The 27,630-nt window shown below is 36.5% G+C and overlaps 1 protein-coding gene across 3 annotated transcripts in view; it reads right to left on the minus strand.

Moving 5' to 3' along the window:
• Window positions 1-1,685: 1,685 nt before the first annotated feature.
• The window catches only part of nos1 (nitric oxide synthase 1 (neuronal)), a 130,364-nt gene continuing 104,419 nt past the window's right edge, over window positions 1,686-27,630 (minus strand). For 2 of the 3 annotated variants that reach the window (XM_087252824.1, XM_087252823.1), the window contains exons 22-29: window positions 23,826-23,995; window positions 17,896-18,106; window positions 14,820-14,907; window positions 12,141-12,262; window positions 9,691-9,839; window positions 9,176-9,370; window positions 8,830-8,948; window positions 1,686-2,241 (exon numbers count right to left, since the gene is read on the minus strand). In XM_087252824.1, the coding sequence (XP_087108950.1) occupies window positions 2,226-2,241; window positions 8,830-8,948; window positions 9,176-9,370; window positions 9,691-9,839; window positions 12,141-12,262; window positions 14,820-14,907; window positions 17,896-18,106; window positions 23,826-23,995 (1,070 nt within the window). In that variant the 3' untranslated portion in view covers window positions 1,686-2,225. 3 annotated transcript variants of the gene reach the window in all.

Consider the following 27,630-nt stretch of genomic DNA (forward strand, 5'->3'; position numbering starts at 1 on the left):
CTCAGTTGTGTAATTTTAAATGCATATGTGACATTGTTTGGGATGTCATTGTTATAACAACTTGAAAAACACTTCATAAATTGTCTTTGTCACGAGACCACTATAATTGTGTCATGAATTTTATAAATTGTGTCATTAATATTTTAAACTACTGTGGTAGAAATGGATTTTTTCATTAAATCTTATTAAACACTTTTCAGTGTAGTGTCGAGACTTTTAATGATACATTTTAATGACTAATTAATTTTGTTGAAGAAGTGATTGCTGATGTGGTGGTGCAGTGGGTATCGCTGTCACCTCACAGCAAGAAGGTCGCTGGTTCAAGCCTTTGCTGGGTCAGTTGGCAGTTCTGTGTGGAGTTTGCATGTTCTCCCCAAAGTGTTTACGTGGCCTCCCTCCGGGTGTTTCGATTTGCCCCACTGTCCAAACACATGCGCAATAGGTGAATTGGGTAAGCTAAAGTTGTCCGTACTGTATGTGAGTGTGAATGAGTGTGTATGTGTACATTTCCCAGTTATGGGTTGCAGCTGAAAGGGCATCCACTGCGTAAAACATTTGTTGGATAATTTAGCGGTTCATTCTGCTGTGGCAACCCCTTATGAATAATTACGCCTAAAAGAAAATTAACGAATGAATGGCCAAAAGTGATTATAGACAATTATGTTTATGACAGATTTATAACAAGTTATGTTGTCTTTGTAATGTCAAGTTGTCATGACCAAGAGAAAGTAGTGATGTATGTCAAGTTTCCTACAACCAACGTCAACCTTGCATTTAAAATGATATTAAACTGAGCTCATGACACTTAATAATAATTGACATAAGCATGCATGAAAACTACTTCATATTCATTACATGTCACATCCTGATTATAAAGATGTCATAACAGTCTTATAAACACCCCCTTATTAAAGTGCTACCAGGATTTCTAACTATATCTCACAACACCTCAGCACATTGAGATCCTCTTCATTATTTATTATTTTTTATGTTTATTATCAGATCATGTGTTCATTATCATCATTTGAATTAATGATGATAACAGTATTAGTATTAATACTTACTAATTACTCATTAGTAAATCAAAATTATTATTATTATTAATAATAATAATAATAATAATAATAATAATAATAATAATAACAGGCGGCACGGCTACTCAGTGGTTAGCACTGTCATCTCACAGCAAAAAGGTTGCTGGTTCGAGTCACAGCTGGGTCAGTTGGCATTTCTGTGAGCAGTTTGCATGTTCTCCTCGTGTTCACATGGGTTTCCCGCCGGTGTTCCGGTTTCCCCCACAGTCCAAAGACAATCGCTATAGGTAAAGTGTGTGCGGAAATGAGTGTGTATGGGTGTTTCGCAATACTAGGTTGCGGCTAGAAGGGTATCCGCTGTGTAAAACACATGCTGGAATAGCTGGTGGTTCATTCAGCCGTGGTGACCTCTGAAATAGACTAAGCCGAAGAAAAAGTGAATGAATGATGGATAATATTATTATTGTTATTAATAATAATAATAATAATAATAACACATTTAGATTTAGATATTATATTATTATCAGTGGTATTAGCAGAAGAAGAAAAAGAAAGATGACAAATTCATATTTGTTGACTTTTTTTCGACAACAAAAATGATCTGAGGCCAAATTTGGATCAAGGACAGTGTGAAATCAGTGAGAATTGTGCAATTTTCCAGTCAGTTTATTTATCTGTCTATGTTAGGTTCTTTTAGAGATGACTCATCTCCAGTAAATACTAACATTTCCACTCTTTTTAGCATTAACAGAAACTTGGACCTTAACCGAAACAGATCATAATGTTCCCAATAACCCTCACACTCACAAGCCAAACTCTCTTAATAGTGAAGTCAATATATCTATGCATGTCTGCACGTCAGGAAAAAGCCACTGATCTTGCTTACACGTTAAAAAGGCAGGCCATGACAAAGTGCGATCGAGGACAAAAGCATAAAGACACATAAAAAAGTGCATTCAGAAATTCAAGTGAAAGGTACTTGTGTTAATGTAGATTCTGATAATAGAGATGCACATCAAACAAGACCCAGCAAAGAAAATAGAAAGATTCCATTTCAAATGAACAGAAAAGAAGAAACTGCTTTTGAACAGACAAACTTGGCACAGTTTTCGCAAATCGTGGTTAGCGTCCCATCATGCTTCAGGTTGGCTGACCAGAGCAAAAATCAGCGACGTGGACTGAAAGTGATGACTATGAGCAAAACACCCTGTAAACAGAAGAAGAGAAAAAAACAAGAAAGTGGTTAAATATTATTCAGAGAGGGTTTACAATGACAATGCCAATGACTATGTTTACATTGTAATCAGTAATCTAATTATTTGCCTTCACCTGAACCAGACAATAATATAATTAAGGTGTTTAAATTAGTTGATTTTTGAACATTTCTTTCATGATCCAGTTTTACGTGTAATAGCACATAATTTGACCATCGACTTTCACTTTCCTTCAGGAACATTTCAAGCATGCCCCTTGTGACAAATGAGATATTGGGTGCGAGTATGAACTGCTGGAAGAGTATTGTTTTAATGGAACTTGATACCACACGCTGAATGGGAGGCGACGCGGTGATGCAATGGGTAGCGCTGATGCCTCACAGCAAGAAGGTCGCAAGTTCAAGCCTCGGCTGGGTCAGTTGGCATTTCTGTGTGGAGTTTGCATGTTCTGCCTGTGTTCGCGTAGGGTTTCCTTCGGGTGCTCCAGTTTCCCCCACAGTCCAAAGACATGCGCTATAGGTGAATCGAATAAGCTAAATTGGCCACAGTGTATGTGAGTGAATGAGTGTGTATGGACGTTTCCCAGTGATGGGATGCTGCTGAAAAGGCATCCATTGCATAAAACATATGCTGGATAAGTTGGCGGTTCATTCCGCTGTGGCGACCCTTGATTAATAAAGGGACTAAGCAGAAACGAAAGTGAATGAATGAAATTGGCCATAGTGTATGTGTGTGAATGAGTGTGTATGGATGTTTTTCAGTACTAGATTGCAGCTGGAAGGGCATCTGCTGTGTAAAAAATATGCTAGATAAGTTGCAGCACCACTGATTCGATCCAAAACCGGCAACGAGATGATCCCAAGGTTCCATAATCCTGGACCAAGCCGTATCCTGAGCAGCTGCTGTGTTGGTCATGGAGGAGCGGAGAGCATGTGACTGATTCCTATGAAGCTTCAGAGACAGATGAGTCTTCACTGAGGTCCAGCATTCTCCAGCGCCTAGACTGCAGCTCTGCACAAGACGTTTGGCCAGAGGAGAAGTGGTCATGCTCAACTTTTGGGTTTTTTCCTCGCTGCTGTCACCACTGGCTTGCATGGTTCGGGATATGTAGAGCTACGCATCGTTGGATTTGCTCTTTAGTGTTTGGACTCTCAGTAGTAATTATTAACCACACTGAACTGAGCTAAACTGAGCTGAGCTTAAACTCTGAAAACTGAACTACACTGTTTCAGTTTACCATCTTCTATGTAAAGCTGCTTTGACTCAATTCACATTGTAAAAGCAATATACAAACAAAGGTGAACTGATTTGAATAAGTTGGTTTCTGTCACCGACTCGGTCCCAGTCATTCCCCTCTCTGGCCAGCAGAGGTCATCACCACCGGACTTCTTGACATTACATCATCTACTTAAACTGATAAGCACACACACCTGTTCCTCATCCCCCTAACGACCCCCACTCACCTATATAAGCCACACACTCACTCCAGCTTAGTGCGAAGCCTTGTTCTGCCCCGGCTAACACTACTGAGCGTTTCCTGAATCCTTGCCTGCTTTCCCGTTGACTATTTTGGACTGTTTCTCGACTCTGTCTTGCCTGCCGCCTGCCCTGAACTCTAGTCTGCATCCTGACTTTGATCCTCGCCGGCTGCCTTTGACCCATGCCTGAATACTTACCTGCCGCCAGCCCTTCGACTAACTACAACTGTGTTTTATGCGAGTTCGCACACGCTTAACATCAGTGTGCTATTTGTTATTAAACTATGTTTAACAGGCACGTGCACACATAGGGCTCAACCTGTGCAGTGCACATGCCCTTTTTGGTCTTGTATAGAAAGTGCCCTTCCAAAATTATCAAAAGTGCCCCCGCGACGCGGCACACCCTCGGTCCCGCTCTTCAGTAGGCGCGCGACAACACCGCTCTTGAGTTCTTGGGTACGCGCACGACAACACCGCTCTTGAGTACGCGCGCGACAACACAGCTGATCAGAACGCGCGCGACAACACCGCTCCAGTATGCGCGCAACAACCCCCCCTCCCCCAACCCCGCCCCCCCGCTCTTCAAAAAATTTATCCTGCACATGCCCTTTAGATGGTCTCTGCACGGGCCTGATGTTTAATAAATATACTGCAAATGGATCCCTCTGTGTCAGACCCTCCGTTACAGTTTTATTCCCTGGCGACGACCCCTGATAAACAAATGGACTTAGCTGAAGGAAAATGAATAAATGAATGATATGATTTATAAAGATGCTGCAGATTCAGCTTTGCATTACAGAAATAAATTACTTTTTTCAATATATTCAAATGATTTTATATCATATACTGTATAATCATAATAATAGGTTAACATTTGTACTCTATTTCCAATCAAATAAATGCAGCTTTGCCAAACCTAAAAGGATTTTTCAAAACTTTTTGAACAGTTCTGTATTTCATGCGGTTTTTGCATTCCACATAAACATATGTGGGCTGTAATTATGATGAATTTGATTAATTAATCTGCATTTCACATCCATTAAATACCAAGCAATCAACAGCTCAAAAATACCAACCTTTCATACTTTGCAAATTGAATAACACTCACATTTCATCATAAGTGTACCTTTCATGACAATATTTACACCGCAATATATTTATTTACTCAATATTTCCAGCCTGCAAAGAACCTCTCGTCCTCCAGCACAAGGACTGCCATCATAAAACACGAAAAAGAAGTGACACCTCTCACAGGAGCGCCGGCCAGTTTATGGTGTGCTATGGTTAAAGCACTTGTCGCTCTCATGGCGAGTGTGTTATGAACAAGCTCTTATCTGTGAGAGCGCAAACACAGAAGCACAGGCGCTCTCCTCACACTAATCCTGTTACTCTGCAGCCTCTTCTCATCTCTGTGTTTCCTGCTGGCGTTCACTGAGGCTGTATCTACTGTCATCTAAGGCCCTCCTACAGACTTCATTTTGACAGCAAATTTGGATTTTTAGTCTTTATCTTAGGGCTTGGGACACATCAAGCTGACACTAAACAACTAGTGTGGGGTGAGGGGGTGGGGATGTGGGGGGACAAGATTGCGAACATGGAAGGGCACTTTTTATTCAAGAAAAAAAAGGGCATGAACACTGCACAGGTTGAACCCTATCAGTGCATGTGTCTGTTCAGTGGAGTGAGTTTGCCACTTCCTACCAAAGTAAAGGAGTAAAGTAAAGAGTAAAAGTAAAGAGTCCGAATGGAGGAGGCTGATTAAAATAGATGTTTGTTCTTGACTTTTTTTATTTGATTATGTAACAGGTTGTAAAAGTGCTTCCACTTGCTTTTCTTTTATGTACATGGCCCTTTAATTCTAAATGACCCTCCTCTCTGTTTATTGGCTGGTGGCATGTTGTTAACTGGTTCCGGACGGGTCATTATTATTCGCGCCAGCTAAGAGAGTGGTCGTGGTCAGTGAGTGCTCCTGTAAAGTGTATATTTTTGTTGATCTTTTTGTTTTAATTATTCACAATGTATCTTTTCTTTTTGATTTTATGATCACTGGTATGAACCAGTCATTGCAGGACGACATGTTGTACTGTCTGGGACTGATCACTGTGTTTTCATTGTGTTTGCCAGGTACATTATTTAATATTTACTGTTTTTCCCAACTCATGTGTTGTGTTTACTTCATTATTTTTCGCTCCAGCTAAGAGAGTGGTCGTGGACGACATGTTGGACTGTCTGGGACTGATCACTGTGTTTTCATTGTGTTTGCCAGAATAAAGTGATCTGTTTGAGGCGTGATTGGGTGTCAAATCTCATCTCTACTACACACAACGCAGAGGAAACCGAGTACTAAACATTACAATTACGTCAGTTTTTTGTTTTTTGGCTCTGATTTGTTGCTGAATAGTCAGTCAGAGTGCTCTCTTCAGCTGATGGCGAACGATAATTCTACAAGCTGAAATGGGTCAACTTGACACAATGCTAACCTGACGAGAGACAACGTGTGAAGTACATCAAACCAACAAGCCTGACTGACTCTAACCAATGGCTTGACGAAGACTAAGGGCCTACTCACACAATGCCATCCGTACCGTGACCAGGCCCGTTTCCCGGATCGTTTGAGAAGTGTGAGTGCGCTGAATCAGGCTTAAGCACGGTTTACTTGGCCGGCCCTGGCCCGGTCGGAAGAGGTGTGCCTGAGCCCGGTTCACTTGGGTTTTGGCGCGGTACGCTTGTGTGTGAGTGAAAACGCACCAAAGCCCGAAACTGAAAGCGAGACGTGGCTTTTAAGGCACTGTTTCATATGGATTTATTAATAATTCTTACTGTTCAGTGAACGCAAACTGCCGTCATTTATTAAAGACGCAAACCTCTCACTGCACGACAGCTGCGCGCCTTCAGCAGACCTCCTCATTCCTGCAGCACGAGGGCTTTATGATTGTTTATGAGCGCCAAAAGTGGCAGATCTGTTCGGCGAAATATCTGACTGCGTGTTAACCACATGGCAGCATCTTTATGCATTTAGGCATGCAAGACATGGTGCAGTTCAGCATCAGAATGGGGAAGAAAGGTGACTTGAGTGACTTCCGGTGACAAAAGTGACCGTGGCATGGTTGTTGGTGCCAATTGGGCTGGTCTAAGTATTTCGGAAAATGCTGATCTACTGGGATTTTCATGCACAACCATCGTCCAACCTTGAGGCAGATGGGCTACAGCAGCAGAAGACCACACCGGGTGCCACTCCTGTCAACTTAGAACAGAAAACTGAGGCTACAATTCGCACAGGCTCACCAAAATTGGACAATAGAAGATTGGAAAAAGTTTTCCTGGTCAGATGAGTTTAAATTTTTGCTGCAACATTCAGATAGTAAGGTCAGAATTTGGCATCAACAACATGAAAGAATGGATCCATCCTGCCTTGTATCACTGATTCAGGCTGGTGGTGGTTGTGTAATGATGTGGGGGATATTGTCTTGGCACACTTTGGCTTCCAATACTCTTGGCACACCTGAATATTGTCGCTGACCATGTCCATCCCTTTATGACCACAGTGTACCCATCTTTAGATGGCTACTTTCGGCAGATTAACGTGCCATCTCAGACTGGTTTCTTGAACATGACAATGAGTTCATGGTACTCAAATGGCATCCACAGTCACCAGATATCAATCTAATAGAGCAGCTTTGGGATGTGGTGGAACTGGAGATTCGCATCATGGATGTGCAGCTGACAAATCTGCAGCAACTGCGTGATGCTCTCATGTCAATATGAACCAAAATCTCTGAGAATTATTTCCACTATCTTGTTAAATCTATGCCAAAAAGGATTAAGGCTTTTCAGAAGGCAAAAGTTGGTCCAACTTAGTAATAGTGAACTTTACCTAATAAAGTGGCCAGTTAGTGTAAGTGCGCAGCAATAATCCAATATACAGTATCTACACAGTACAATTTTTTTCAATCTAACTTTTAAATCAAAATCGTAAATGAAATCTTATCGGAAATACAGTGAATCTAATTTATGTTAATAAAACTAATAATCTATGAAAACCATAATAATCTGCACTTAGATCTGTCTCTAACGTCTGCCTTGCTTGCTCTTTATTACACCTGTTAAATCCTAACCTCAAACAAACAACTAACATTGGCTGAAGGGTTGCTTTAGTAAGATCAAACATCCGCAACTCACCTCCCTGACATGCAGGAGATTCCTTCTGACTTGATCTTTCCTAATTTGTATTTAATATTTGTCCAGTCTTTTTTGTTGCATACTATGCCAATTTTTGTCATGCAACATTCAAAATGAAATTACCAGGTATTTTTTTAAACCATCCCGTCTCGCTTTTTTAAAAAGCAAAGACATGTTCTGTGAGAATGAGCCCTTTTATTTAATTGTATTATTCAGATTCTGTACCTGAAAATTGCTGTTAGATCCCTGAACTGTTCAATAGTTTCTTTACTACATTGTATTCAGTTGTGATTTTACTTGTAGTTTTTTTTCATATTTATTGGATAGTGTCACGATTACCAGCGATCATTTCCCATAAGATCGCACCTACAATAACTATGGACTACAAATCTGCCATTTCTGGACTACATAGTCATACATGCACTCGGGTAACACTCACACATGCTTCCTCATCTAGACTGATTACATTCACACCACCTGAGGATTGTCAGAGACTGATTAACACACACTATTTAAGCCACACATTCACCCCTTCAGTTTGCCGAGTCTTGTTCACTGTAAAGTAGCATTACAACGCGTTTGCCTTGTCTTGTTTTCCTGCGTCTTGAACCTAGCCTTGTTTATTTAGTTATCCTTGTCTGCCGCCTGCCTTCCGACCTCTTGCTTGTTATTTTGACTATGATTCTAAATTGTCCTCACACACCTGTTTGCACCCGTATTGACCACTGCTTGCCTGACTGTGAATAAACCTGCATTTGGATCCTACCTTCTGTTGTTGGTGTCACTCCCCTGAATTACAGATAGTGTGCTGTTTTTAGCGAACATATATTCTGTACCGTGCTAAAAGTGTGACCCTAAACACTGCCCTTCATACGAACAAAAATCACTCATGGTAGGTCAAGGATAGAGGAGGACAGGACTTACTCATCTATATCTTTCTTGCTCTCCTCGATGTACGCAATGGATTCTGACCTCAGACGGTTGGTGACCTCGTAAGTGCGCAGGGTTACACCAAAAATGTCCTCATGGTATCGATTCTCATCCTGCATTGAGAAAAAAATAGCTTTTCAAATGACCTTGCATTCTACGGTGTATTATGGTGTTGTCAACATTCTTCAAAATATCTTTTTTTTTTGTTCAACAAAAATAAAAGAAACTCTTAAAGTGTAAAAAAAAGAAAAAAAAAGAATAATACCTATCAACATCTTTAAATAAATGGCCAAACAGCAGCACTGACTCCAGTATTAAGTTAAAAATACTATAATCTAACCCGTAGTTTGCTGATATAGAAACCCGCATCTTCCAGAGACATGTTGCCGTGCAGTTTAAAGATCTGCTGGACAGTTTTCAGGACGTCTCCGGCCATGGTGACGTCCCCACAGACATAGATGTGTCCTCCTTCTTCTCTTAGACATTTGTACACAGTTTCAGATAGCTGCTCGCGGAGCACATCCTGGACATATTTCTGAGAGAGAAAAAAAAAAAAAAAACACCAAACAAGCCATTAGACATTTATAACAAACACTGAAAGAAAGTTGTTAAATGTTTATTACAAAAATTCTGTTATTTAGATGACAAAAAGGATAAAAGAGTATAAAGCACATGGTGCAACGACAAATTTCTTATTCTTACAGGGTTCACAATCTAAGACTTTTTTCACTTCCTAATTCATTTTCAGATACATTTTTTTTGAAGGCCCACCTGTCTGACATTTTCTCTATTTTCTTCTTAGTAATACATGTATACATTTAAATTAAAAAATCTAACAATTAATAAAGTCCTAACCTTTGGTCTTCCGGGCTCTCTAGAGTATGCCGTGTAAAGCTCTTTAAACACTTCCTTGTTCTTGGCTTGGATGGTCTGTTCCTTGTAAATGTGGTCAATCTGGGACTGCCGACAACCAAACACCAAGATCATGGGGCAAGCCTTGATTCCTGATTGAAATAAGTTGTCATGTTTTAATGCAAATTGACAAGGTATGTCTGTGCAAATATATTCACATTATATATACAATATATTCAGTTGTGCAATAAAGAATTAATCAGAAAATATAATATAATTGTAATATAAATATACAACTTCATAAATTTTGAAAAGTACATTTAATTTACTTATGTTAATGTCGATGTACATTAATACATTTAATAAGCTGCATTTTGTTGACAACTTATGTTAAATTATATTAATAAACAAACATAACATTTTGCTTACTTTTATACTACAAACGTGGCAAAAATACATTAAAGAAATAATAAATAAAAAATAACATCAATTAAAAAAATCATTGCATTATTAAACAAATATAACATTTTGCTTAATTTTATACAACAAAAGGGTGGCAAAAATAACAAAAGTGCACTAAATAAATAAATAAAAAATACTACTAAAAAGATAACACTGCATTGTTAAACAAATACAACATTTTGCTTAATTTTATAAAACAAAAGTGTGGCAAAAATAACAAAAATAGACTAAATAAATTAATAATTAATTAATTAATTTAATTAATTAATTAATAATTAAAAATTGCTTTAATAAACAAATACAACATTTAGCTTATTTTTAAGCTATAAATAATAACAAAACAACTAATAATAACAAAATAACTAATAACAAAAATGCACTAAATAAATAAATAATTCACATTATTTAAAAGTAAATATAGCATTATTAAACAAATATAATATTTAGCTTACTTTTTTATACACTAAATAAATAAATAATTAATATTAATTAATATAAAACATTGCATTAATAAAAAAATATAACATTTAGCTTATTTTTATACAATAAAAGTCAACACAAAAAAAATACACAAAAAAATTATATTATTGAAAAGAAAACATTGCATTAATAAACAAATATAACAGTTAGCTTACTTTTATACAACAAAAGTGTGGCCAAAATACACAAAAAAGATTAATTATAATAAAATTATAATTAGATTAATTATATATATAATTCATATTAATGAAAAAACAAACAAACATTGCATTATTAAACAAACATAATATTTTGCTTAATTTTATACAACAAAAGTGTGGCAAAAAAATAACTAAAATACACTAAATAAATAAACAATAAATATTAATAAAAAACATTGCATTAATAAACAAATACAACATTTAGCTTATTTTTATCCTACAAAGGTGTGGCAAAAAATACATTAAATAAATAAATAAATAATTATTATTAATAAAAAGAAAACATTGTATTATTAAACAAATATAACATGTTGCTTACTTTATACAACAAAAAATACCCTAAATAAATAAATAAATGAATCATATTAATGAAAAAAATAGCATTGGTACAGGAAAATAACATGTTACTTACTTTTATACTACAAAAGTGTGGCAAAAAAATAACAAAAATTAACTGAAGAAAAAACAATTAACAATAATTAATATAAAACATTGCATTAATAAACAAATAACCCATTTTACTTTATACTACAGAAGTGTGGCAAAAAATAACAAAAATACACTAAATAAATAAATATATAATGAAAAAAATATTGCGTTAATAAACCAATATAATATTTTTTGCTTGCTTTCATGCTACAAAAGTGTGACAAAAATAAAAATACATCAAAACAAATAATATTAATGAAAAGAAAACATTGCATTTTTTTAACAAACATAATCTTTTTCTTACTTTTATACTTCAACAGTGTGCAAAATATAACAGAAATACACTAAATAAATAAATAAATCATATTAATGAAAAAAACATTGAATTATTAAACAAATATAACATTTTGCTTGCTTTTATACAACAAAAGTGTGCCTAAAAATACACCAAAAATTACTTTATACTACAAAAGGGTGAAAATAACAAAGATACACTAAATAAATAAATAATATTAATGAAAAAACATTGCATTATTAAACAAATATAACATGTTACTTACTTTTATACTACAAAAGTGTAGCGAAAAACAATAAAAATACACTAAATAAATAAATAGTTACATTATTTTAAATAAAAGATTGCACAAGTAAACAAATACAACATTTTGCCTACTGAGAAAAAAAGTAAATTAATACAATTTTATGTCATTGATACTTTCCTTTATCAATAATTTCTAACTATTATGGAAAATAACATTCCATAAACAGATAAACAAGCAAATGTATTTAGTTTAAAAAAAATCATTTTATATCCTTGACAAATAAATCTTTCTCAGAACAGTTAACTGAAATGGCTCAGATCTGGAAGCAATCAAACCCTACCTTTATTTTCGACATCGTACTGTCTCTGTTGCCAGAAGGCTCTGAATGGAGCGATTCCAGTGCCAGGACCAATCAGAATGCAAGGAACCTGGCTGTCTTTTGGCATACGGAAGGATGGAGCCCTAAAACACAAAACCCAAACCTCAGTGGACAAATTTGAGAAGTGTATTTACCTTATTGTATATATTTTTTATTTGTGTTCCGCCTTAAATATTGTTTTTGATGAGAGAATATATCATTTTACTGTTTGATTCAATTCATTTAGATATTCAACTGCTGATAGATTGGAGCAATTGATGTATGGTGATTTGATTCCGTAAAACTCTTTGACTAATATGCATCAATAAAAACAGAAATACACTAAATGCTCTCTAGTATCTGATATCCTCATCAAATTCAAAACAAATCGAGGAGATGTGTGGCTTTTGACCTTTTACTTTTCTGCATTGCTCCAGGACTAATTTCATGTATTTGTTTATGAAATAATAACATTCTCAGTGCGGTGCCATTGGATCACTTAAGCATCTATACATTTTTTTTCCTCGTTTTGAGCATAATAAACTATCAGTGTTTCTTAACCCTGTTCCTGGAAGACCACCAGTTCTGCACTTTTTGCCATGTCTCCTTATCCAAACACACCTGATTCCGATCATCATCTCATTAGCAGAGACTGCAAGACCTGTAATGGGTGTGACAGACAAAGGAGACATCCAAAACATGCAGTGCTGGTGGGCCTCCAGGAACAAGGTTGAGAAACACTGCTCTAGATGACGAATAGTAAAGTCCAAAGTGTCTTCTTTACAAAGATACTTAAACTGTGAATCTAGACCAGGGGTGTCAAACTCAATTCCTGGAGGGCCGAAGCCCTGCACAGTTTAGTTCCAACCCTGCTCCAACACACTTACCTGTAGGTTTCAAACAAGCCTGAAGGACTTAATTAGTTTAATCAGGTGTGTTTAATTAGGGTTGGAACTAAACTGTGCAGAGCTGCGGCCCTTTTGGAACTGAGTTTGACACCTGTGCTCTAGACCAAATTATGTTTGTAATGCTGTTACAGTTTTAGTTCGGGAAGGTCGATTTTGAGAAAGTGCCTCTGACGGTGAGGGAGAGAAGGACACTGATATAGTCTCAGAAAACTTATTTTGCATACTATACTCATCTAATTAATAAATAAACTCAAAAGACACTTTGCTTAAAAGGCACTTTTTTTCTAGGTAATTACAAAAATGTTGTCCTGTGTTTGTATTTAAAAAATGCAAATATTGAACAGTACAATTATTCTTACTCATTACTTTAGCTTGTACTGTATAACATTTTAATCTTTTTAGCATTAAACTGACACACACACTCACCAGCCACTTTATTAGGTACACCTTACTAGTACCGGGTTGGACTTCCCTTTGCCTTCATAACTGTCTTAATCCTTTGTGGCATAGATTCAACAAGGTACTGGAAATAGTCCTCAGAGATTTTGGTCTATATTGACATGATAGTATCACGTATTTACTGCAGATTCGTCAGCTGCCCATCCATTATGCGAACCTCCCGTTCCACCACATCCCAAAGCTGCTCTATTGGATTGAGATCTGATGACTGTGGAGGCCAATTGAGTACAGTGAACTCATTGTCATGTTCAAGAAACCAGTCTGAGATGATTCACGCTTTATGACATGGAGCGTTATCTTGCTGGAAGTAGCCATCAGAATATGGGTACACTGTGGTCATAAAGGGATGGACATGGTCAGCATCAATACTCCGGTAGGATGTGTCGTTGACACGATGCACAATTGGTACTAATGGGCCCAAGAAAATATCCCCCACATATTACACCACCACCACCAGCCTGAACCGTTGATACAAAGCAGTTGTATCATGTTGTTGATGCCAAATTCTGACTCAACCATCCGAATGTTGCAGCAGAAATGGAAACTCATCAGACCAGGCAAAGTTTTCCAATCTTCTATTGTCCATTTTTGGTGAGCCTGTGCAAATTGTAGCCTCAGTTTTCTGTTCTTAGCTGACAGGAGTAGCACCGTGTGTGGTCTTCTGCTGCTGTAGCCCATCTGCCTCAAGGTTCATTGTGTTGTGTGTTCAGAGATGCTCTTCTGCATATCTCGGTTGTAAAGAGTGGTTATTAGAATTACTGTTGCCTTTCTATCAGCTCGACCCAATCTGGCCATTCTCCTTTGACATCAAGAAGGCATTTGTGCCCACAGAACTGTCACTCACTGGATATTTTATATCTTTTTCAGACCATTCTCTGTGAACCCTAAAGATGTTGTGTGTGAAAATCCCAGTAGATCAGCAGTTTCCGAAATACTCAGACCAGTCCTTCTGGCACCAACAACCATGCCACATTCAAAGTCAATTAAATAAGCTTTCTTTGCCACTCTGAACTGCAGAAGTTTGTCTTGACTATGTCTTTATGCCTAAATGCATTGAGTTACAATCATGCGATTGGCTTATTAGAAATTTGCGTAAACAAGCAGTTGGACTGGTGTACCTAATAAAGTGGCCGTTGAATGTATATAAATGGATCAAAGTGTCTTCTTTCCAATGATACCTAGTTTTTGTTTGTAGCTCACTGGGTTCAAGAACTGTTACTATTTTAAGATAGGTAGCTGTAAATCCCCATAGATGGGTGCTAGCCTAAATTTGAGAAGTGCATTTGCGCTTTACCCTCTGACAAAGCACGGCACTGTATCGCCTTCATCCAAGCTGTTGAGCCACGAGGAACAAACTCCATGATGAATAGGCCCTTCTCCATCTAACCAGAATAGAACACACAATCTTTTAACATCAAAACCTCTGACACACAACCTGACAACCGAAAAACTGCAGCAGGCTGACATCAAATGGACTAAAATTGCTATATTTTACCCGCCAATTAGGCCATTATGCACATAATTACATGTTTACAATGAATTTAAAATGCGGAAGAGAGATTAAATTACGATTTCTCTTTCACGCGTGTTAAGTAAAAAGGCTTATCAGCAAGTGAGCAGATCTGATCATTTTAGCTTTAATGCAATCCCTATCTTTAAAATAAATGAGCCGCTATTAGATGAACAGTCAAAATTAAACTCGCTTTCTTCTCTGACAATACCGATTATTCATAGTTCATTAGGCACTTCAGTCGAATTGCTAATTAAGTTCATAGTCTCTTATTAAGCACCCAATTATTCATCCCGTAGCGCTGTCGGGAAAATTGGAGTTTTCAGGCTGTATGTCATGCTAAGTGTTGAAAGTGAGAGGCTGTTTAGTGTGACACTCGCAGTTTGATAGAGAAGCACTGCAAACATTGTGAAGCGGGTTGAATTTGTTAAGCATAACATCAGGCAATGGTTACACCTGCTCGAACATCTGGTGTTAAAGTGATCAGCTGAGACACATTATTATTACTAAATGTGTCTCCGGTGACCATCGGTGAGGATTAGTTTCCATCAAAGACTGCATACTTTATTTAGAACATCTCAATCAGTGCATCTCTGCATACTGGGAAACAGAAGAATAAATACATATGTAAATATTAGGCATTTTAGTAATCTTTCTAAAATTTTTCTTGCTAGGTAAACGATGAAGTATTTTTTTAGAGCGAACTCAGACTTGCAAAGCAGACTTGCCTTCTGGGAAAAAAGATATCGACTTTTTATAATATATAAAATTAAAACTTGACTTCTGGGAAAAAAAATCTCTCCATATATATATATATATATATATATATATATATATATATATATATATATATATATATAAATATATATATATATATATATATATATATATATATATATATATATATATATATATATATATATATATATATATATATATATATAATTTCTATTTATTCTTATTTATAATATACATTTCAGTAATTTTATGCCTTTAGTTTCAAAAAAGTTCTCAAAAACATCTCAAATTGTGTTCAGATCCACTAAGCTGCTATACTTTGCAAACTAAAGATATCTCGTTCTCAAATTCTCATTACACTTATTGCCAACTTGGAGGAATTCTGATCACCTCAGGTACATGACATTAGGCATAACATTAAATCAGAACTTAACATTGAATAAACATATTTCAAATGTGGTTGGAAATAGCTTTTACCAATTTCGCCTTCTCTATAAAATTAAGTCCTCCCTCACATTACATTCTCTAGAAATTGCCATACATGAGCTTATACCTCCAGGTTAGACTATTGTAACTCTCTCTATTTTGGGCTGCCTAAGTCTCAGATTGCTCGCCTACAGTTAGTGCATATATATATATATATATATATATATATATATATATATATATATATATATATATATATATATATATATATATATATATATATATATAGCAATTTTATAATAGAAAGTCAGGCCGTGTGCATTTACCACATTGCAATCTCACAATTTCTTATCAAAACACTTATCTCAGTTAGAAATATATCTGAAATGTGAGCAATAATCTTTAGACTTCTGACATATTTTGTGCAAATCCAAACCTACATTTTGAAATTGAAAAATTACACTTGTCAATTTCTTTTAGAATCTACGGTAACTCACTCTAAGCAGTTTATAGTAACTTACTGTAAATTACAGCAAAAACACTTTCCATTTGGAGGACCATTTATCTTGCTGTATTTGCAATTATAAAATTGTATGTATATTTTTACAGTAAAACATAACGTAATTTTACAATGCAACTTTAAACTACAGTAACATACTTAACGGTCCTACAGTAAAATACAGTTCATATTACAGTTAAATACTGTGTAATTTATACAAAGCATTGTTACGTTATAGAACGTATTAATTATTTGTTTGCTAATTTTATATATATAAATATTATATATATACAGATTTGTGTTTTGTTATGCATTTGGAGCTGATGTTGTGTTGTGCGCTGTGGAGCATGCGCAGCTTTCTCTCTCTCTCTCCCCCTCCCTCTAGAGCTGCGCTTGATTGCGGTCCAGCCGTGTTGCGTGTGGGAGCGTATATAAGCTGGAGGAGAGGAACAATGGGGAGATCTTTCTGCTCGGTGCAGGTCGCAAATCTCCGTCGTCGTCGCTGCTGTTGTTCCGAGCGTCTCCTATCTCCTGCCCCAAATTGTTGGTTGACTTGGTGTGAATAGATTGATTTCTGTTACTAATTATTTTCTTAAACGACTCTCTGTTAAATGTGAATCTATTGGCTTTTCTGATTAAATACCTATTTATATATATTAGTTTTGGAGAAACAGAAGCGGTAGGTTGGGAATCGCCATTTACTTTAAAACGTTTTCTCCTGGTTTGTGGTAGCAAGGGAGAAAGGGAAGCTTGCTGTAATTTTATTTGGGGTACTTTTATTTGAGCAGGTAAGTTAGAATTATTTCCCCGCAAGTTAGCTGTCTTTTTGTTTATTATTTTGGCCTGGATTCCCTTCCGAAGAGATGCTTCTATCTTTGTTTTCTAAGTAAATAAATATTGTTACTACTTGATCAGCGTTGTGATTATTGTGAGTTGAGACAGGAGAAGGGGAAAACCCTAAATTGAGTATTTGAGTTTCTCTTTATTTATTTTTTTACACTTGTTATTGTTCCCACCAACCCTAGACTGGTCGGGACGTAACAGCATTAACAGTGTATCTCAAGCAGTTGTTTTTAGAATTACAAGAAAAAAATTAATTGTGAACTACACACTGCCATTACCTGTTTCTTTGTGTAATCCTGTGGCAGAAACACTTCCATTAAAAGCAATTCTCAACCAAACCCTCCGATTTCTTACCTCTTGGTCGATAGGACACCACGGCCACAGTGAGGTGGATCTCTCCAGGATAGAGGTCTGGAGAGGAGCTGATGGAGTAGTAGCGCGGCTGTAGGAGAGGCAGCTGCGTCAAGAGTAGGGTGGAGGGGATCTGGAGGGATGGAAACTCCTCCAGCACCTCCACCATGGTAGGATTATTGTACCACTTCCATTCCTCGTACTCCTGCAAACCCTGAGGAGACACAAAAATGAAGGCCAGAACATCAACATGACGTTCTCAATAGCCCTGCTTTGGCACATAAACGGCGGTGAATGGCAGACTTTCAAAACATTCAGCAAGCACCTTGTGTTGTGGACTGTCAGCGTTGTAATTTGCGTAAAAGTATTAGTCATGTTAAGCTGAAAAGGTTCGTGGTGCACTCCCCATCACATCAATCCAAACCCATGCATTTATATGAAGATGAAAGGTTATTTAGCACAATATTCTGGCTGTTCTTTTTTTATTAGACAAACGGAGATTTGCTACAGCTGTCAAGCATATGAAAGGCACCGAAATCTGTACTTTACACAAAATGAGTGCTTATACATCACAGTTTTTGTATATTACATATTTTGGAGCACTGCATATTAGAATAACACAGTGTGATGCTGGAGTAATAATACTGAAAACTATGGGTTTTTACTGAAGGATTCGGAAATATATAACTTCCAATCCCTTTCAGCATGGATTAACTTTTACCCATTTCTCATCATCCTGTTTCTCATTATTTAAATAAAGTTAACACATTGCTTAATATAAAAATGTTCAGTGCATTTGCCTGTCTCTTTATAACTATTTTCAGGAGCCACCAAACTAGGTCAGAGGTCACGGAGATCTTGAGTGGAACTGAGTGGCCTAGGAACTCATTGCGAGTGTTGAAGCTGGCTTCTGCTGATGAAACTGCAAACTATCCTCAGTTAAATTTGTTTATTTATTTGAATCTCTGACTCCGACTCTTCTTTATCTGACAGACTGGTCATTCTTTGGGTTAAAACTGTATACCATCCCCACATTACTGTACATGGAAAGCTGTGATCTAAAAAAAATGTATATTTTTAAATCAGTTTAATCAATTAAACGTAATGAGCATAATAGGCTTCTATAAAATACACTTAAAATGAAAGATTATCCCCCCACCCAACCAAATAAAAGGGAAAACACATAAGCAATAATAAAAAATCTGTCAGTGGTGTGATTTGCGTAAATATTAGTCATGTTAAGCTGAAAAGGTTCTTTTCAGATCTGCTTTTTAAAGATAAAATTCTGTCAGCATGCACTCCACATCACATCAATCCAAACCCATGCATTTTAATGAAGATGAAAGGTTATTTAGCACAATATTCTGGCTGTTCTATTTTTTTTATAAGACAAAGACTACAGCTGTCAAGTGTATGAAAGGTACCGAAATCTGACTCTACACAATATTAGTGCTTGCATATCAGTTTTTAGAGCACTGCATATTAGAATAACACAGAGTGGAGCTGGAATAATGATGCAGAAAACTCAGGGTTTTACTGTATATGGTAAAACTCAAAGCTGTGATTTTAAAAATAATAACAAAAACAATCTGTTTTTAATCAAATAAGCGCAGTGAGCATAATAGACTTCTATTAAAAATACATGTAAAGTGGAAGATTATCCCCACCCAACCAAATAAAAGAGAAAACACACATAAACAAACAAAAAACTGTCAGCGGTGTGATTTGCGTAAGTGTTAGTCATGTTGGCATGAAAAGGTTCTTTTCAGATCTCCTTTTTAACGATGAAATTCTGTCAGTGTGCACTCCCCATCAAATCAATCCAAACCCATGCATTTTTATGAATATGAAAGGTTATTTAGCACAATATTCTGGCTGTTCTTTTATTTTATAAGACAAACTGAGATTTGCTACAGCTGTCAAGTATATAAAAGGCACCGAAATCTGTACTTTACACAAAATTAGTGCTTATATATATATCACAGGTCTTGTATATTAAAGATTTTCGAGCACTGCATATTAGAAAAACACCATGTGATGCTGGAATAATGATGCTGAAAATTACGGATTTTACTGTATATGGTAAAACATGTATTTTTTAAATCAGTTTTCAATCAAATAAACGTAATGAGCATAACAGACTTCTATAAAACACATTTAAAATGAAAGATTATCCCCCCACCCAACCAAATAAAAGAGAAAACAAATAAGCAATAATAAAAAAAAAACTGTCAGTGGTGTGATTTGCGTAAATATTAGTTATGTTAAGCTGAAAAGGTTCCTTTCAGATCTCTTTTTTAAAGATGATATTCTGTCAGCGTGCACTCCCCATCACATCAATCCAAACCCATGCATTTTAATGAAGATGAAAGGTTATTTAGCACAATATTTTGGCTGTTCGTTTTTTTTTTTTTTATAAGACAGAGATTTGTTAGAGCTGTCGAGTATATAAAAGGCACCAAAATCTGTACTTTACACATAACGAGCGCTTAAATATCACATTAAGATTTCATATGCCTGACATGGTTTCAATTTACTAGAACTTCTATGTTAAGCTGCTTTGACACAATCTACATTGCAAAAAGTGCTATATAAATAAATAAATAAATAAATAAATAAATAAATAAATTAATTAATTAATTAATTAATTAATATGAATTGAATGCGGCTTTAATATACTGTACAGCGATGCACTGTACATTTTTGTACAACTTTTTCATTTTGTTTGAAAATGAAAAAGTTGACGTCAGAGCCATTGTCAATGTCCAATGTCTAACATAAAATTAACCTAAAATCAACCAAATATCAACGTCTAATCATGTTACACCTTGACGTTGTGTGGATGTTACCACTATGACATCTATCAGACATTGGATTTTGGTAACTTTCCATCACAACCTAAAATCAACCAAATATCAACGTAATTTGACGTTGTTATTGGCCGTCAAAATCACTTTTTCGCTGGCTAGACACTGAATTTTGGTCATCTGACATCATGACTTAATAATAGTCTAACCTAATATTAACGTCTTACGATGTTGTGTGCCTGCTGGGCTCCTATACTTGAACAGAAAAAAAAAAAAATCGCATTATTGGCCTCATCGTTGCTGACAATCTGAACTTTCACATCAATATTCTGACTTGACTGTCTTGTAAACGAGTGAGTGCTGAACATATTGATTGTAATTAAACAATATGATGAAATTGTAAAGGTAAAAATGTGGGTTGATTGGTACTAGTAATGAAATTAGCACTTGTATTCAGCAAGGGGGGGTATTGAATTGGCCACAGCCATATCAACCTGAGGCCCAAGACCGGTTCCTTACTGAAGCTAAGCAGGGCTGAGTCTGGTCAGTAGCTGGATGGGAAAACTAGGTTGCTGTTGGCAGTGGTGTTAGTGAGGCCAGCAGGAGGCAACCAACTTGTGGTCTGTGTGAGTCCTAAAACCCCAAAATAGTAAAGGGGACTCTATTCTGTCTTTCAGATGAGAAGTTGAATCGAGGTCCTGACTCTCTGTGGTCATAAAAAATTCCATGGCACTTCCCGTAAAAAGTAGAGGCGTAACCCCGTTGTCCTGGCCAAATTCCCTCCATCAGCCCTTACCCATCATGGCCTTCCAATCATCCCTATCCACTGAATTGACTGTATCACAATTCATTCACACAAAGTAAAAGTATTGTTTAATATAGAGACACTAAATATATATATTTTTAAACTTTACAGAGGGGGTTAGTTTTTTTTTTTTTGCTTTAAGCAAACTGAATAAAACAGGTATAATCAAATATAATCACAAACCATATTTTTTTCACCCTATTTAAACATTTATTTTGTAAGACAGACTGTAGTTGCTCTTTGTTCAGTGTTCAGTGTCTCTGAATTGTGAAAACATCTCTCAGAATTCTTTCTTTTGATGCAAAAAATTTATAAAATATGTAAAAATGTATAAAAATGTATAAAATAAAAAATTTAACCTGATACAATGTCTTTTAAATGTAAATATTAGGCATTTCAGTAAAGTTTTACAAATATTTTTATGTAAACTATGAAATATGTTTTATTTTCTTTTTAGAGACAATTTAAGCTTGCAAAAGAGACTCGCCTTTTGAGAAAAATTATACAATTTATTGTATAAAAATTATATATTTTCCAGTTTGTTATATATTCCATTCATAATATTTCAAATTGAGATTTAACTACTAAAAAAATTAATTAATTAAAAAATATCACTGTATACATTATCATTTTATATATATTTTTATGGAAGAGTTAAAAAAACGTTTTGGAAGCAGTGTGTAAATGGAATTAACACAATGTAAGATCAAACGTATTTTTTAATCAGCAAAAATTTTGGAAACAAATTTAAGACAGTTTCAATGAATTAAAATTTTTTTTTTGGAACTGCATACTAGAATAAGACTGTGTGATGCTAAAATGATGCTAAACATTCAGGATTCTACTGTATGGTAAAACAGAAATGATACATACACATTTATTAATTTTCTTTCTTTATTAACCTGGGGTCGCCACAGCAGAATGAACCGCCAGCATATGTTTTATGCAGCTGATGCCCTTCCAGCTGCAACCCATCACTGGGTAACACCCATACACACTCATTCACATTTATACATTCATTGATTCATTTTCTTTTCGCCTTAATCCCTTTAATAATCTGGGTTCGCCACAGCGGAAGTAACCGCCAACTTATCCAGCATATGTTTTACGCAGCAGATGCCCTTCCAGCTGCAACCCATCTCTGGGAACACACCCATACAATACGGGCAATTTTAGCTTACCCAACTCACCTATACCACATGTCTTCGAACTTCGAATTGGAGAACCTGGAGCATACTATTGGTCCTAAATAGTATTTGAAAATAGAATTAGTATGTCCCAAAACGTAGTATGTTAAAAAGAGTATGCCAAAAGTTCCCGGATAGTTTTACGTGCAGAACTGTCCATACTCTCATCGCTGATATTACCCACAGTACATTGTGTGTTTGATGTGAATTCGATTAGAGGTACAAAATCACGTGAAAATCGTAAATATACTACAAACATAGTGGACGCGCTCGACCAACCGTCAAGTAGAGAGGCTACTGTAAAGATGTTTGAAAGACTTAATTAATATCTAGACCACTTGAAAATATTCAAATTATGTTTTCTGTGTTGTATTTCATCTGCAACAACAATACTGAACCTACAAATATGCAAATATGTGTTTGGACATTAACGTCTGAATGCATGATTATCCAAAGACCTGAGGAGAATTCTCTGCATGAAAGACTCGTGAATGGGAGATTAACCTGCTGCTGCTTCTCCAGTAAGGATGATGTGTGGATGATTGACAGGGAAGTAGTATGTTCCAAAGCTTGCATACCCTTCTGTTACACACTCAAAAGTATATATTTTTCTTTCAAAAATATTTTAGGGTGTAGCATAAGTATGTGAATTGTGATGCAGCAACTGTGAAAGTCACCATCCTCCATGACGTGAAGTCGGCTGAAAGAACGTCTGCTACAATCTGTCAATGTCCTGGTTCCCTCCATCCCTTCGTCAGAATCATTTGAACCACAAACAATGACTCACTAACTAAGTAACCGCTTTTAGCAACATTACAAAAAATTGCACAGAGCGTTTCAGTGGGAGGCAATGAAAAGAGAAATATTTCTGTGTCTTGGTGTTGACGCTCGTGCGACAGAGCAAAACATTCACAGAAAAAAAAAAGGAAGCGGAAAGAAGGGGGTTGATTTTCAGAGCTAATAAGTTATCAAACTGAGAAAATTACTGCCGATTTGAAGCGGAAAAGCCAAAGACACGTGCAGTGAGGGTGTAGAAAAATGAGTCTTAGATTGTTAACGGCTTGTATTGATGCAAATAATGTCTCACTCTAATTGGCTAAATACACGTGTGCAGGTGTTTGTTGTTTTTCTTACCTTGCTGAGCACCTCTAGTCTCTTTCTCTGTTTCTCGTTAGTGGCTAGAGGAGCAAACTGCTGCAACAGTACAGGACTAGGAGGGGTGGTTATGTCCAGAAAGTATTTGAAGGCCTGATAGATGGTGCACGGTGGAATACGACTCTCATCTGTCCAGTTGCTTATCACTCCTGTAGAAGATAAGGAGGTGAAATTTGTTAATGATGATTGCTCTGTGCAAGAAATCGACAATTATTTGCTATATTTTGGGTTTGGTTATTTTTTAAGTTTGGGGTAAATCTTTAACAGAAGTATTTTTATGTCGGATTTATACAGTAAAAATTCCAACAATGCAGATATTGCACATAAACCATCAAGACGTATACATAAAAGTCATAAATGTTATTGTTTACTTAATTTTACACTCATGTCCTTCTGTGTTCTTGTTTTGCTATGTACTGTTTAGCTGAAACAAGAATTATTATCCCTCCTGAATTACTAACCCCCCTGTATATTTTAGCTGATTTCGTTATGTCAATAAGCAAATCAATTGGAGCACTTTGGCCATCGTTTATGTATGTTATGATGTCTAGAATGACGATGTTTGTTTAAGTAGGGAACGTAACAAACTTCACTGAGAAATGATACTGGCTGAATCACTTTCAGAATTTTTTTTTCAAGCAGATGCCTAATAAAAAACATTGAGAGCTACAGTATTTAGACTCTACTCCACTTTTAAGAGCTTGAGGATTTAAAGTGGCTGACAATAATGTTCCTGTATGTTGTTGTACTTTAGAAGTGAATATACACGCACTGGCCATTTTATTAGGTACACCTGCCCAACTGCTTCTTGTCACAAATTTCTAATCAGCCAATCACATGGCAGCAACTTAATTAAATTAGGGATGTAGACATGGTCAAGACAATCTGTTGCAGTTCAAACCGAGCATTAGAATGGGGAAGAAAGGTGATTTAAGTGACTTTGAATGTGGCATGGGTGTTAGTGCCAGACGGGCTGGTCTAAGTATTTCAGAAACTGCTCATCTACTGGGATATTCAGGCTGGTGGTGGTGGTGTAATGGTGTGGGGGATATTTTTTGGCACACTTTGGGCCCATTAGCACCAACTGAGCATCTTGTCAACCACACAGCCTACCTGAGTATTGTTGCTGACCATGTCCATCGCTTTATGAGTACAGTGTACCCATCTTCTGATGGCTATTTCCAGCAGGATAATGGACCATGTCATAAAGAGTAAATGATCTCAGACTGGTTTCTTGAACATGACCATGAGTTCACTGTACTCAAATGGCCTCCACAGTCATCAGATCTCAATCCAATAAGCACCTTTGGGATTTGGTGGAACGGGCTATTCACATCATAGATGTGCAGCCGACAAATCTGTAGCAATTGGGTGATGCTATCATGTCAATATGCACCAAAATCTCTGAGGAATAATTCCAGTTCCTTGTTGAATCTATGCCATGAATGACAGTTCTGAAGACAAAAGGCGGTTCAGTCCGGTACTTGTAAGGTGTACCTAATAAAGTGACCGGTGAGTGTAGTTATTTTTTTATAGTAGTTTCTTGGTTATTTTTTGGTTTAAAAGGTGCTTTAGACATCTTTAAAGTACCTTGAACACTTCAAAACTGATAAACAGACACTGAAAAAAGTGCAAAAAAATGCAAATCAGGACACACATGCATGATCAACAGGTGACATGCATTCATATCAAGCTTCAAAAATATAAAATAGTCAATAAATGAAGTCAAAGGTATGTACTATTTGTGTTTTAGCGATAGCATATGTTTATATAAGGACAATATAACTGTTTAAGTCATTAACGTTGCTCAAAATCTCTGCTCTAACTCTCAAATCTAATCTTGTTTATTGTTAGACTGCTTTCATGAAGCTTTTTATTTTTGTTTTGAAATCCATGTCTTTTCTATTACTATGGTATGACCTAAACATGAATACTTGATGACTGTTTTCATTTCTGTGTCAACTGTACCCTTAAAATATGTCTTCTTTTGTTAAAATAACTCTTTTTTTAGCCCAATAATGGAGGATTGGATGAAACCACATCTGTGCTGATTGTCAGGTTAAGCAAAAAGAGCTGCAGCAACCTCATTTTCCCTTGGTAAAAGGTCACGGGCTGGTTTTCAGTCATCCTGACATATTTCTCAACAAGAAAAGGTGAGAAATCTCACTTGAGATAACCTTTTTAAAAAGAGACTGAAAAATCGGCCCTATCATTAAAACTGACTTAACACTGTACGTTCCCTGTCAGCACCACTAGAAATATATGTAATACTGCTTTATCAATACTAAAATGAGGGCACAATCCAAATGCAATTGCACTGTAAATTATTATAGATATTTGGATTAAACTGATTTTGGCAACCAAAATGTTCACCCACAGAGACAGACTGTTTGATGCTGCTACGCTGTTGTTTGATCCTTTGTTAATTCTGACTGAACTAAAAACATTTTTGATGTTAAATAATGTGCTTTTAATCACACGTCTACACTTACTGGCCACTTTATTAGGTACACCATGCTAGTACCAGGTTGGACCCCTTTTTGCCTTCAGAACAGCCTTAATCCTTGGTGGCATAGATTTAACAAGGTACTGAAAATATTCCTCCAAAAATTTGGTCCATTTTGACATGATAGCATCACGCAGTTGCTGCAGATTCGTCAGTTGCACATCCATGATGTGAATCTGCCTTTCCACCACCTCCCAAAGATGCTCTACTGGATTGAGAACTGGTGACTGTGGAGGCCATTTGAGTACAGTGAACTCATTGTCATGTTCAAGAAACCAGTCTGAGATGATTTACGCTTGTACATAGCGTGTTATCCTGCTGGAAGCAGACATCAGAAGATGGGTACACTGTGGTCATAAAGGGACAGACATGGTCAGCAACAATACTCAGGGGTTGACACGATGCTTGGTTGATATTAATGGTGCCAACGTGCGCCAAAAAAATATCACCCACACCATTACACCACCAGTCTGAACCATTAATACAATGCAGGATGGGTCCATGCTTTAATGTTGTTGATGCCAAATTCTGACCCTTCCATCCCAATGTCACAGTAGAAATTGAGTCATCAGACCAGGCAACGTTTTTCCAATCTTCTGTTGTCCAATATTGGTGAGCCTGTGCGAATTGTAGCCTCAGTTTCTTGTTCTTAGCTGACAGGAGTGGCACCAGGTGTGGTCTTCTGCTGCTGTAGCCCATCCACTTCAAGGTTGGACGTGTTGTGTGTTAAGAGATGCTCTTCTGCATACCTCAGTTGTAACGAGTGGTTATTTGAGTTACTGTAGCTTTTTTATCAGCTGGAACCAGTCTGGCCATTCTCCTCTGACCTCAACTAAGCATTTGCGCCCACAGAACTGCGCTTACTGGATATTTTCTCTTTTTCTCTTTCTCTGTAAACCCGAATAAGCCCGTCTGGCACCAACAACCACTCTAGGTTTAAAGTCACTTAAATCATATTTGTTTGTGATGAACTGCAGCGGATCGTCTTGACCATGTCTGCATGCCTACATGCATGGAGTTGCTGCCACGCAGTTGGACAGGTGTACTTAAAAGAGTGGCTTTTTAGTGTATAAGGGTTTAATATCATGTTTGAGGCATGCGTCCATCTACCCATTTGAGCCATTTAATTCTTTTTGTTCTCTGTTGAGGATTTTTTTTAAAATACATGATGCAATTTATCTTGTTTCACAGCTCTTGCGTTTGAACTCTTATGCCTTGTGCCTTCATTGTATATCCATTAATAAGGTATTGATTTTTTTTTTTTTTTAGAATATCTTA

This window comes from Danio rerio, chromosome 5 (genome assembly GCF_052040795.2).
Source record: "Danio rerio strain M-AB ecotype USA chromosome 5, GRCz13ab, whole genome shotgun sequence".
Classification (NCBI taxonomy): Eukaryota; Metazoa; Chordata; class Actinopteri; order Cypriniformes; family Danionidae; genus Danio; species Danio rerio.